The sequence below is a fragment of the Mastigoproctus giganteus genome, chromosome 1 (genome assembly GCF_048544385.1).
Source record: "Mastigoproctus giganteus isolate SK-2022 chromosome 1, ASM4854438v1, whole genome shotgun sequence".
Taxonomy (NCBI): domain Eukaryota; kingdom Metazoa; phylum Arthropoda; class Arachnida; order Uropygi; family Thelyphonidae; genus Mastigoproctus; species Mastigoproctus giganteus.
Window position 1 is genome coordinate 212,795,555 of NC_143575.1, and position 14,631 is coordinate 212,810,185.

The window sequence follows — 14,631 nt, forward strand, 5'->3', positions numbered from 1 at the left end:
ATTTTAAGCCTGTAAGGAAACACCATCTCACTGGCATTTTGGAGTTTCCTTTTTTATTTCCAATATTCTATGTACTTTATTTCCTTTAAAAATTGGTATTATTATTTGTGTCAAACTTTTAAGTTGACATAGAGAGAGGGATACCATCTTGGCATCTTCAAGCTTCATTTCCTGCTTGGCATTGGTAATAATTTATTGTTAAGAATGTAAGCTATATTACCAAAAGTAACCAGACCTCTGCAGGTTTCAAAGAATCTTTTATTGATACAGTAATTTAATAATGTGTTAATTCACCTCCTGTCTTAATTACACACTATTCTCATTGGTAGATATTGGCTTTTATACCTATTCTGATTTCCAGGTGTGTCCAGATACTTTTAGAAATATAATACTGTTTGTAGTATAAATGAATAATTTTCTTTAAAATCAGTATTTGATAATAGGAAGGTAGTTACTTAGTCCATGTCTTCTTCTGTATTGCAAGTATTGGCTTGGCCCAAAGCTGAAATTCCATTTCAACTCAAATGTATTCAGTGGAGTTGAGGTTGGATCTCTGGACAGACGAATGAAGCATTTGCACACCCATATCTTCAAACCAAGTATTTAAAGGTTGTGCAGTATGGCATAGTGCACTGTTATGCTGAAACAGAAAAGGCCCTCCTCATATTGCTGCCACTTTAGGAAGAGCAAAATTGTTCAGATTACCAATGTATTCATTGAGCAGTTAGTTGTCTAAGTTCAAACCATGAGAAACAGTCTCAGATAGTGATGGTACTTCAGCCAAACTGCTTGATGAATTATGGTACATGCTTTGGTAAATAATGTTCTCCAGGCCAGACCCAAATATAGCTTAGATTTGAAAAATGTGCCATGATTTATCACTCCATAACACAGGTTTTCAATGTTCTAGAGACAATTTATTATGGGATGTATACCAGGTAAGTTGATGCTGTGCAGTGTGTTGCAGCTCTTCTGTAAAATCTGATGATGCACAGCTCCCTACATATCATCCTTGTACTATTATCAGTTGTTATGGTCTCCCTAAACTGCTTGTTGGTATTGAATGAGGAATGATGAGATCTGTACCAAGCTTCTGAGAACACTTGTCTCTTTTTATGGTTTACTTGAATGTGTCCTGGTTGTAATAACACCACGGTGTTTCCATTTGGCGATTACGTAGCCACTGTGGATCTATTTGTTGCAGTTTTACTGCAATGGCATGAGCGGAATGATTGGTGATATGGCATCTATCATAATGATTGCTGATATACGATGACCCCCCACTGGAAGTTGCTCAACTCAGTACCAACTGTTGTTAATTTGTTAATATGCTTGTTTCTAGTATCAATGCAATTGCTTTTATACCTATTCTGATTTCTAGGTGTGTCCAGATACTTTTAGAAATTTAATTCTGTTTGTAGTATAATGAATAAAAATTTTTAAATTTAATTTTCACAGTTTTTCTTTATAAAAATAAAATTTCCTGGTAGATAATTTTCTCTATACTGTAAGATTTCACTTCTTTAGCTCCTGAGAGAAAAATTGAATCACACTTCACTGTTCAACCAAAATGCAATCTAAAATCCTCCACTTTGAAAATTGACTATCAGTGCCAATACAGTATTGCCAACTTTATATTACAAAACATACTGCAATATAGGGACATGAGATAGAAATGTAATTCTGAATGATATACAGTGTGGTTTTGTTAAGGGGAAATCATGCTTAACTAACCTGGTTAGCTATTTTGACAGTTTACTTGTGGGCTGGATGTAGGAAATGATTTTGAATGTTGTTTATTTATTAGAATTTTAGCAAAGTATTTGACTTAGTCATGAGAGGTTACTGTGTAAGCTATAACATCTTGTTATCAGGTAAGATGGATTGCAGTGTGTCTGTAAGGCAGGAGGCAGAGGGTTAATGATTAATAGTTGTTCCTCAGATAGGTGTAACACCAGCAGTGGGGTCCCCTGAGGACTGGTTCTGGGATCAACATTGTTTCTGATTTTCATAAATGACATTGACAAAGGGATAGATGATGTGAAGATAGAGTAGCTGATCAGTGGTAAGCAGTGCTCCTTCAGAATGACTTATACAGGTTTCAAGAATGGTCAGAAAAGAGTATGTTTTAATACAACATAATACAAGAGTTTATACTTGGAGTAAAGTAAAGTTCTTCACTCTTAGAACTGCCCTTATGTATTGGAGATAATATGCATTGGCACTTTTACAATCCAATGGAATTACTCCTGAGTCCAGTGATACTCTCATAATTAGCGTCAATGGTTCAATGCACTCACTTGCCACCTCCCTTAAGATTATAGGGTATATGCCATCAACCCCAGGAGCCTTACTGACTTATAGGCTCAAGTTTTTTCATTAAATAAACAATTTCAACATCATTAATTACATTTTTTTCACACTTCACTCCCATAATATCTCATTGAAGCAGAGTTTTTCTTCTGTAAATATTGATCCAAAGTAACTGTTGAGTTCATCTGCAACTTCAGCTGAGGGTGTCTAATCCATGAGGATATCTATCCCACATCCATTACATAAGGGTTCGATTTGGTTTGTCCTTCTATTTTTTGCATTTATATATGTGAAGAATTCCTTATCCTCACTCTTTGCCAGCCTAACCTTTTCTGTAGCACTATTACAGATTAATTTGTAGCTGTTATAGGCTTCAGTACTCTGTAATTTTATTGCTCTGTAACTTTTCCATGCTTTCTTTTTCTGCTCAAGTAATCTGGCAACTTCCTTATTCATCCAACTTGGAATCTTCCTCATGGAGTGTTTTTTTTAATGGTATACTAGGGGGGCTCTGTCCCCTGCTCACCGATCCTCACATGCTTTTCTATGTAAAATGGAGGTATGATAAGTCAAATCTTTTCTACGTAAAAGATGCACCTGTTGAAACGCACTAATCAATATCTAATCAGGAAATGACGTAAGTAATTATTTATCTGTGCATTTTGTAGTGACGCAATTGCCTTGCCCACTTGTACCACATCCCTCTTTCCCCATTGGCTACCCCACCACACAGCATTCTCAAGGTCAAATAAATATCACTATGTAATTATTTACCTATGTTTATATAGGTCATTTAGGAAAAAGCCTTTTGCTTCAGGTTCCATAATGCATGAGGAATATTTTGCATCCAAAAGAGCAGGACTAAAATATTTAAAAATATACAAACTATATCGGGACGATGGCTCTGTTCATCAGCTGACATTAATATCCAAAAAAATGTTACAATGGAACATCAGATGATGCTGGGCATCGTCAGTTAGACAGTGAAGCACGTGCACAAGGTTGTGAACATTATGAAGGCAGTTTTCTTGCAGTGCAAAGAACGTTGGCATGCGTCCCACATATGTCCAGTAACCCATTTGTGTTCCTTCAATTTAACGTTCACCAACCTCATGCACATGCTTCACTGTGTAATACATGACCACGCCTGACATCATTGATGTTCCATTGTAACGTTTTTTGTATATTAATGTCAGCTAATAAAGGAACCCATCATCCCGATATAGTAGGGTATGATTGTAAATATTTTTAGTTTTTTGTATATTTTTGTTATTTGTATAATAATATTATGCTAACATTATAATGCACTGATCGAAATCTAATCAGGAAATGACCTATGTAATTATTTACCTGCACATTTGTAGTGACATAATTGCCCTGCCCTCTTCTCCCATTGACTCGAATAAATATCACTAGGAGGAAAAATTTTTATAATGTCCGGATAGATAAGCATTCAAGGCTTCTGTGATTAATGTTTTAAAGGTATATTCATATTCATAATTCGATTGTATTTGCTCCCTGTGAGATATCCACCCAGTTAATAGAGGCCGTGTAGCACCTTAAGCCGTCTTAATTTCCTTTCCTAAAATTATAACCCATTCCTTTGCCTTTAACTACTGCTATCTCTCTCTCTCTCTCTTCATTGTCCACCATAGAATTCCATGATCACTTCCTGGTTCCTGTACTGTCAGCCCTATTATGTCATCTGGTTCATGGGTGATGATGAGGTCTAGAGCAGGGGTGGCAAACCAATGGCATGCGTGCCCAAAGGGACACGCTGAATTCAGTGTCCCAATAAAATTGAGTCAAGTTCAGAGAATTGGAAGAAATTGCAAAATTCATTAAGTTTGCAGACTAAGGTGCATCTCAAATTACGGCATGCAAAAAGATCATCTCGGTCAGCCAAGCTGGACTGGAGGCAGCTAATGAATGCTGCCAATAAACAGGCATATCAGATCGCCCTATCCAACCGCTTCGAGATGCTGGCCGTGCCCGAGGATATAAATGAAGAAGAAAAGCAGATCTCTGATGCCATCCTGGAATGTGCCAAGCCCCTATGTCCACCTGCCCGACATCGAACGCAACCATGGATATCAGACGAGTGCCTCGACCTTGTGGACAAACGGAAACAGGCAAAGCTGGTCGACTTTGAACGGTACCGGCAGCTAAACCGAGAAGTCCGACAAAGAATGACAGCAGAAAGAGAAGCATACTGGAACCAAGTGGCAGACGATCTTGAAGTGGCGGCATCCAAGAACGAGTACCGCACTCTATACCGCACCCTCAGATGTCTGAGTGGAAAGACCAAATTGACTAGTGACACATTAAGAATGCTGATGGGACCTTCGTGCGATCACCATCCGAACGCCTGCAACGGTGGAGTGAATTCTTCAAAGCTTTGTATAATCACGACCCACCACAGGGACCGCCAGCAACAGCACTCTCGATCGACCCCCCTGAGGTCTCCATGGTCGATGTTGAGCCTACAGTAGAAGAAGTGAAAGCAGCCATACAATCCCTGAAGAATGGCAGGGCACCAGGAGTGGACCAAGTCACCACAGAAGCGATCAAAGCCGGGGGAGATGTACTGCTTCGCCGACTACACTCACTCCTCAAAACCATCTGGTGCACTGAACAAATTCTGCTAACATGGAGGAAAGCCATTATCGTACCGATCCACAAGAAAGGTGATAACCGGGACTGCAAGAACTACCGTGGCATCAGCCTCCTTTCCATCATTGGAAAGGTCTTTATGAAGATCATCCAGTCGAGACTGCAAAAACATCGCGAGCAAACCAGTCGAGAAGAACAGGCAGGATTTAGACCCGGGCGAGGATGCTGTGATCAAATCTTTGCCATTCGTCAGCTGATGGAGGAGAGGATCCGGTGTGGACAGCGAACCGTCATTGTTTTCATTGACTTTAAGTCTGCTTTCGACTGTGTCCACCGGCCTGCCTTATGGAAACTACTAGAGGTTGAACATGTACCTCGAAAAGTCATCACACTCCTCCAAACTGCATACAACGGTTTAACCAGCCAGGTGTGCATCCAGAACGATTTATCTGAGGAATTTACCATCCAAACTGGAGTCCGCCAAGGGGATGTAGCCTCCCCGTTGCTTTTCAACATCGTGGTCGACGCCATTATGAGGCAAGCATTCAGAAACAGACAGGGCATACAATATGACAAGGATCACTATGTGACTGACCTGATGTTTGCTGATGATAGTGCTATCCTTGCCGGTAACGACGCTGAAGCCACGGACATCCTCTACGACATTGCCCGCATTGCCCGGCCATACGGTTTGAAGATCAATGCTGGTAAGACAAAGGCCCTGACAACAGATGGGTCGCAAGCCACCATCTATCTCGAAGGCGTCCAGATTGAGCAAGTGCAGGACTTTAAATACCTTGGGTTGCTGGTCCAGGAGAAGAAAGTTGCATCCACCATGGAAATCCACAGCAGAATTGGACAGGCGGCCACTGCGTTCGCCTCGCTCAAATGGTGTCTGTGGAAGAGGACCAACATTTCCACAAAGATTAAAATCTGACTCTTCCGGACTTCGATCCTGCCCATTCTTCTTTACGGATCGGAAACATGGATTTGTCTCAAGTTAGATTTGAACAAACTTGAGGTATTCCAAATGCGATGCCTGCGGCAAATCTTGGGCATCTCTCTTCGCGACCGCATCACTAATGATACCATCCGTGCCAGATGCCAACAGCAACCAACCATTGCCGACCAAATCCAGAAGCGAAGGCTTAGATGGTTTGGCCACGTATGTAGAATGGGCACGAACAGAATACCATCCACACTCCTTTGGAGACAACGACCCACCCAATGGAGCATCCAACGGACCGCGCCTAGGAAAACGTGGGCCAAGCAAGTGGAAAATGACTTGAAGAGCCGACGTCTCGACCTTAACCAGGCTAGGACTGACGCCATGGATCATAAGGTATGGAAGAACATCACAGAGCAAGTCCGAAACCCTGCGGCACCTACAGCAGCATACTGGTTGCGTGGCCAACCGCCTCCCCCAGCTGCCAGCTAAGGACCAAAGAAGAAGAAGAAGAAGTTTGCAGACAGTGTAAAACTAGCCTGAACCTAAAAATGTTTCAGTGGATCGGCCTGGATGATTTTGAGAGCAGCTCAATTTGGAGGCAAAAATTCATCGACCTCGGAGCTGATTTAGAAAATATTGAAAGGCAATTAGCAAAGAAAACTGCAGAAAATGAGGTATTAAAAGTTTGGAATTCCATTCCTGAAACTTATGTCTGTCTACAAAATCTGGCAACAGCATTACTAGCAATTTTCTCATCAACATATTTTTGAGTCTTTGTTCTCAGTGATGAACTTTAAGTCTAGTCATAGGAGTAGTCTCACGGATGAAACTAGTGTTGCATGCATAGTTCTAAAAGTTACAAAGTATAAGCCTGATATAAAGTGTCTGTCGTCAGTGATGCAGCAGCAGAAGTCTCACTGATGTTATATATACTTACTTTCCTTTCCTTTGATGCTTTATATGTATAATATAAGAGAGGTTTATCGTTTTATATTAAATTTGTTCTGTAGGATTTTATTTTGATACCTTTATAAAAGCATCTTTGAAATAATGTCTTTTATTTCTTTCTTTTTTTGGTTACGCTTTTGTGAAGTAAAAATACAGTAGAACGTCAATTATCCGAACTAATTGGGACCAAGGTTGGTTCGGTTAATCAAATAGTTCTGATAATCAAACATACATGAGAATACCTAGTTTATATGAGTGTAGGCCAACAATTAAATTATTGTAGGCAAGGTATTTTGAAAGTATTATAAAAAATAATTGATTTAGGAAATGGTTTGTAAACAATAACCAAAACGTTTTGAAGAAACAATGTATATTATATTTATTTTGAACTTGCCTAATTGTTTTACATGGTTTCAACTATAAACCACATTTTTTTTTACACAAACAGAAATAAACAAACAAGTAATTGCACACAAATAAGAGTATAATGAATCTTGGGAAGGTTCATTTTTAAAAATATGTAATCTTGAATTTTTCTTTGAACCATGCGAGATTGTCTTTTTTCGCAGCGAGATCTCTCATCCTCTTTAATAGCAATATCTATATAGTTTGAGTGGGTCTTCAAATGCATTAAGCGGCAGGAGTAATATTTCAGCATAACAACCAGTGCACTAAAAGTAGATACTGTAATTTTGGGGGACGACGACGGTGGTTCTGATAATCAACGTTCTACTGTACTTAGCAAAATTCTGAGCAGCACACGAGGATAGTTTTTTTAAAAAAGATTTAGTCAATTTTGGCGCACACCCTCAAAAAAGGTTTGCCACCCCTGGTCTAGAATATTCTTTACCCTAGTACTTTCCCTGACATGTTGTTACAAATAACAATCATCTAGTTGATTTTAAAATTTTGTCCCCCATGTGGAGCTTTCTTCCCATTTGCTCCAATCAATTAGAGGCAAATTAAAATCACCCATAATAAGACATTGATGCTTACTTGCCCATTCCATTTGCATGTAGAGGCTCTCATCATAATCTTCACAATCACCTGGCCTGTAGATTACTCCTACTCTCATTATACCTTTGCTTCCAACTATTTCACACCATACAGATTCGATTCTAGTGTGCAAAATGTCATTCTGACATTCAGAAGCTGGGAAAGCTTTCATCTTGCTCAGGCTGCTTTTGATAAGAAGCACGACCGCACCACCCCTTCTATCTTCCCTATCCTTCCTAAATACATTATACATATCGTACTGAAACTCATCATACCCTATCTCCAGGTGGCACCATGTTTCTGTAAGCCCTATTATGTCAGCATTACTTGTCCTAACCAGCAGTTCGAATTCACTAATTTCATTGACAACACTTCTGACATTACTGTATAAACAATTAGACTTAGTGTTCTTGTATAGTTAACTATACTGACACACCTCTTAAAGTTATTTAAGCTCGCCTCCCTAGCATTAACTACTCGCTCATTTGAAATATTTCTACCCTCAGAACTCTTGCTAATATGTTCTGTTGCGGTAACAAACAAGAACTCTTGAGGTATGTGCAAGTGTTACTTTGATCAATGTTATTAGATAAATGCCTATCTATTGCCCTTGTCCCCCCCCCAACAAACTAGCAGTTTCCCTGAACTTTAAGGTATCCTCAATAATACTGGCAGAAATTCTTGCACCACCGTTGTTTAAATGTACCCCATCTCTACAAAACAGATTCCTTCTACCTACAGGTGTGGGCCGAGCTGATAGAAATTTCCCCCCAAAAGCCTTGCAGAGTCCAAGTCTTGAGTTAATCCTCCTATCATGCTTGGGCAAAATTGCAGACAGAGACATTTTGACCTAACTCGCAAAATTTCTTCAGCATGGTCCGATATTTGTCTAACAAACTGCAGATCATGTATGCTTATTAGTCACCATATTAATAATGATATTCTCTTTACCCCCCCCCCCTTAAAATCTGACAGTCTGTTGGTAACATCATTAATAGTTGCTCATTTCATAGTATTTATTGCCTTACACTTATTTTTTGAAAGAACAACTTACTATTTTATTTATTTATTTTTTTTTGAATTCTGCTTGTATATTAGTGCTAGACCTTTTACTGGTGGATGCAATATTTATGAAATGTAAGTTTTTAATGAAAAATTTGAAAATTTCAGCATTACAAATGTGCATTAATTATATTTTGTAAAATAAATACATAAATAATAAGAGGCAAGAAACTTTTATATAATAATAAAGCATAACTTCTAGAGCAAAAATGCAACTTTTTGACAAGAAATGTATTTGTTTACATTACCTTAAAACAAAAATTAGCAACACTGATGGTGACACCTTTTCTTCCAGATGCTTTTCAAATATAAATCAGAATATACAATAATAAACTTCAAAAATAACTGAAGGAAGACTGTGTATGGAATTAGAAAGGTAGAAAGCACCAGCAGCCACTAATCTTGAACTGGCAATTAACATGCAATAGATATTCTGCTGAGGAGTGTTCATCAGAACACTCCTCAAAAAACATCTTAAGAAAAACATCTTAAGATCCATTTTAGAAATTCATATAAAAGTTTAAAATATAAAATTACCTAAATGTGATCACCATTACCAGTTTAGTGTTGTTTGTTTTCTCTTCTATTTTTCTGACACTGATGATAGTGAATTCAACTGTGCAGATTAACTGCTGCTGTTCATATTCTAATGTTTTTATTATAAATTTCCTTGAAAGCTGTTTTTTTTTATGTTAGCCATGTAGATATAAATGTCATTTTGCAAATAATGAGAAGGAATGAAATATCCCTATCATCATACTTCACTTTATAATGCATCTTGTCAAATATATATAGAAACTTTTAGAATGGATAAACAGTATTTTCTATGATTTTGAGATGTCCTACATATTTTACTTTCCATTCTTGCTCTCCCATTATAAAAAAAAAAAAAAAAAAAAAAAAAAAAAATATTTTCAATCAAAATAAAAGGTTTTATTAACTGTTTGACTTTTATTTTATTATTTTTTTTTCATAGGAAAATATAATGGCTGCTTTTGATCTTAACAACCTGTACAAGGAAAGCAAAAATAATCCATTAAAGAGGAGCAAGAAGAAGGAGGAAATCTCAAAAGAAAATCACGAAAAATCAGAGTAGGCAAATGATAAAGCTTAAAATAACAAAACAAAAGAACTAGTGTGTTTCAGTTTAAATATCCTAAAAGAAATGGTACACAGATAAATGCTGCCATGAGAATAATTACAGTGAGGATAGCATTCTTCCCAGTTATCTATTTTATGTGAAAATAACAAGAATTATTATCATTTGTAGAGTGAATCTCAGAAATTAATATTTGGATTGATTATAGTTTTATTCAAATAAGGTAGATAGGTTTTTTGGTGGGAATACTTTACTCAGATGAAACACCCAAGGCATGTAGATGATGAGTGTGCTTTTTTTAAATCATTTTACAGGGCTTTCACACATTTTAGGTACTCATTTCCTAACTGTAATATAAATGGGTACAAGTTACTTGTGTGAAATCACTGTTAAAATTTCTTACTTTTATATTTTCTTCAAAATTCAGATAGAAATATCAAGTTGCTGCCTTGCAGTGTCATTGGGAAATTAAGCACAAGAATATTTTTATGATCTCTGACAGATTAAGACATTCATTTTAGATTCTGCAAACTAAATTCTGCATATGAAGTTACTCATCATTTACAAAATAATTGGTTATCCATAATTAAGATAGAGATCAGCATGTGAATGAGAAAACCTAAACACAGTTTATCACTGATAATTGTATACATTATGAGCTAAGATCCTGAATGCTTTAGTTCATTTCTATTATTTAAGTTACTACAAGATTAATTCTTTTGCATCTGGTCACATTATGAAGTAATGTTACCTGTGATTATTGTACTTTTCTAGTATGTGCTTTGCTACACAGCTTATGTATGGGCAACAACATGCTATTTCTCTTATTTATTTAATCCCATTGCACTTTTATTAATAATGAATCTTAATGTCGTGGTTTATAAATTAACAATTTTTCACCTCAATTTATTTCATAATTTTAGTAGATGAAACTTTTTTTATGTAATTACTTTCATATATTAGACCAGATTTTTAGAATTTATTTTTTATCCTAAGAATTCTTATAATTAATGCTCTCAGTAGAAGCTAACTCATTTTGTAATTATTGTATAGATAAATGTCCTAATTAGTTGATGTTGATGTCAAATATTTTCATACTGTTCTGAAACTAACTCCTTAGCAAAGCATTGAGGAAAAAAGGCTTTTTTGTAATATTCACATGCTGATATCACAAATTCTTTTAACAGCCAAATAAACAAGAAAAATTCTTAAATAAAAATACAAAAATTAAGAGGTAAAAATATAAACGAAAAATTAAACTTTACAAAATCAGATAAGAACATAAATTATAGCAAAGAGTTATCTTCATATAATATTTTGTTATGGATTTACCCAAAGACATTTCTATGGAAATTTATTTCAGAATTTCCCCTATACTGTGATGTGTGTGTGTGTGGCCTGTTGCTCCAATAGTTGACCAGATCCAACACAGTGGAACTATTAATACCACTTTATCTCTACCATGTGATCAAGATCTTGTTCTTCCAGTGCCATTGACAAAGACCATTGTAGCATTGTTTTGGATAAGTCTGATTTCAATTTTGAAACTTTACTGCTTCAAGATCATGAAATTTAAGAACCTACAAGGCTTGCCCATTAAAGTTTGATGAAGTTGGAATCCAAAGTGAACTGACCTGTTTGTTCTTGGGTACTGGCTTCCCCAATTTTATGGACTACAGCAGATACATAAACTAGGCATTCCTTTGTGACTTATGGTTGTAGTTCATGATGTGTGAGCACCAAAAGTTTGTTTTCAGGTTGTTATCAACCTTTGCTACTCTGCTATACAGATGCAGAAATTTGATGAGGTGCAGGTACCCTCCTTATCTTCTTGAGCAACTTGGATTTGATGCTCATGAGTGCACTTTATAAAATATTTCTAGCCCTTTTAACACAGATTTTATCTACTGCTTTCATTTTCCACTACTCAGCAATCGTTGCATGTCTTATTGGGGGTGCCTGTGTGCACTAATCTATTGCTAGCTGTGTAAAGACCACATAGTCCCCCCCCCCAAAGTGTGTTCTTGTTTAATATAAAATATGTGGATTGTGGTGTGTTATATAGTAGTAAATCTGGAGAAAGATTGCTGAGGAACTATTAATACCACTAATTTTGCTCATTCCACCCTTGCTGAATGAAGTCTTCATTACATTCAGTGCTCCCATAATTCCTGATTATATCAATTGCAATTGGGACCTGTGTACATTCTGTTATGCAGACAATTTTAGTGTCATGCCCACTGGCAAGCTTTTATGTGCAGCCTGTAATGCATGGCATTTTGCATCCCTAAACCTCAACTGATCCCCCCCAAACATGTCCTGATTGGTTGTTGTCACATGAACTATGCTTATTTAAGACAGTGGTTCCCAACCTTTTTTGAGTCCACTGCCCTCTTTTACCAAGTTTTATATTCTAATGCCTCCTTCATGGAAATCAAAAATATTTACTGTGTAAACAATTTTACAAGTATTTTATGAGTAGTGCATCCATGAATTGAAGGTTTTTCTATCAAATAAAACAAGCATAGCTGTGTTAATCTAAGAACTTGATTAATACTCTGTTTAACCTATTTACTCCAAAAAACTGTAAATACATGCATATTACACATTGAATTACTGGTAGCTATGGAGATGAAAAATGTTTTGCTTTTAACATAAGTATTTATAATATAGAAAGGTCATCCAAATGAAAAGTGTAAAACTAACATATATGTAAAACTGATAATGATCTTATTAGATTATTGATTAGATGGTGCCCACATGGCACCATCTGCTGGCATTATTTGGAAACATCCAAAAATGTAGAGATGTGACCTGTAATCCGATTTTGGAATGCAGCAGTAATAAAACCTTATTGAAATTCATCACAGCAATTCTGGAACATTAGCTGCATGAACCAAAGAAAAGGTCAATGAGTGGATGAATAAGTTTAAGTATTAAAAGTCAAGATTCTCCTTGACCAGGGAAAGCACATAATGCTGTGACACCAGGATTCATAGCAGCATTGGAAGAACTCATACAAGAAAACCATCACATTACTATTGAAGAAATTGCCATAGCATTCTAATTAGTGTTGGTTCAGTGCATACTGCTGTTAGCAAGGAAGTGCACTTTTTAAAAGTTGTGCTCGTTGGAGTGTTTAACACTGGAACTGAAGGAATGGTGACAATGTGTTCCATGATTCTTTGATGGTATGAGCTTAGAACACAGTGACCACAGATGAATCTGGGTGCACTATACATACCACAAAATATACGTGCAAGTTCAGAGTCAGGCTTGCCTTGACCAAAGAAAATCTGTACCAAAGCATCAGCTAGAAAGTGTTACTCACTGTATTCTGGAATCATAAAGAAGCAATTTTGGAACATTAGCTGGAGAAACAGTGATGAGTGACAAATACTGTAATGCACTTCTAAACCCTTTCAAATTTCTTTAAAAGAAATTTGAAAGAAATATTGTGGTTTGCTGTGCTCAGGTGCATGTGCTTGCAGCAGGTTGATGTCCTCCTACAGCAAATCATATACAGGAGATGAAGTCTGAGGTCCCACCCTCCAAATTCACCACTTAATGTGATCACCGCCTTTGTCCACCAAGAGAACATTATTCTCATCAGATGAGGTACAGACAGTCCATGAATAGCTTCAGCACAAACCACAAAATCTTTTGAAGTTTTGTGGTTGGTGCCCAAGTTATTTTTAATAAGCAAACCTTAATGGAACACCTTTTTTTGAGGAATCTAGATATCAGCACAGCATTAGAGGAAATATGGAATCTAAAATATAATAGGGACTAAATTGAAGATTGACATACATAATTTCCTTGATGTTTGGGAAATACAACTTTTATTTAACGTTTGTGAGTTTTGTCTGAAGCCTTTGTAAGCATAATGAATTTATATAATAATATTTATTTTAAAGAAACAATTCAGATAAGATCATGAGCTTGATGTGACACAGCCAGTTTACTGATGTTCGGTTCTGTAGTAGCTTCCCATTATCAACATGATAAATCAGCCACCCCACACCTCCCTGAGCCACTGATATTTTGGTCGAGAATGCCATACTTATTTCTGAGTCAGTAAAGGAGCAACTCATTACTTTTTATCCCTTTTAATGTTTATATTTTTACCTCTCTTAATTTTGTATTTTTTTATTATACACTTTTTTACTATATAATATTGGTTTAGATAAACCATAGTTTACCCATAAATTTAAACTATGTATGTAGAGGCATCGTTTTAATTGTATCTCATATTGTGGGTGCGTCACAATGAGAGAGCTGGTATAGCACTATTTTGAATAAATAACACTTCTCTAGTAGAGAAGACTATTGTTATTTATTTTCAGTGGATATCACCACCCAGACGATCATTTTGAAGCTAGTTGGCTTCATCATCGGTGAGTGGGCAGGTACCCTGGTATTACAACATGCCATCTCATATTGTGGAAATAACTTTGCAACTGTGATGGCATGTTGCATTACCAGGGTACTTGCCCACCCGCTGATGATGAAGCCAACTAGCTTCGAAACGATCGTCTGGGTGGTAATATCCACTGAAAATAAATAACAGTAGTCTTCTCTACTAGAGAAGAAGTAGTGCAATATCAGCTATCTCGTGACGCACCCACAATATGAGATACAATTAAAATGA

The 14,631-nt window shown here is 36.7% G+C and overlaps 1 protein-coding gene across 1 annotated transcript in view; it reads left to right on the forward strand.

Moving 5' to 3' along the window:
* The window catches only part of LOC150091504 (thioredoxin-related transmembrane protein 2 homolog), an 89,542-nt gene extending 78,619 nt beyond the window's left edge, over positions 1 to 10,923 (forward strand). Inside the window, exon 8 of the mRNA XM_090384238.1 lies at positions 9,858 to 10,923. Coding sequence (XP_090240364.1) covers positions 9,858 to 9,977 — 120 coding nt within the window. The 3' untranslated portion in view covers positions 9,978 to 10,923. The remainder of the gene's footprint in view (positions 1 to 9,857) is intronic.
* The last annotated feature ends 3,708 nt before the right edge of the window (positions 10,924 to 14,631 follow it).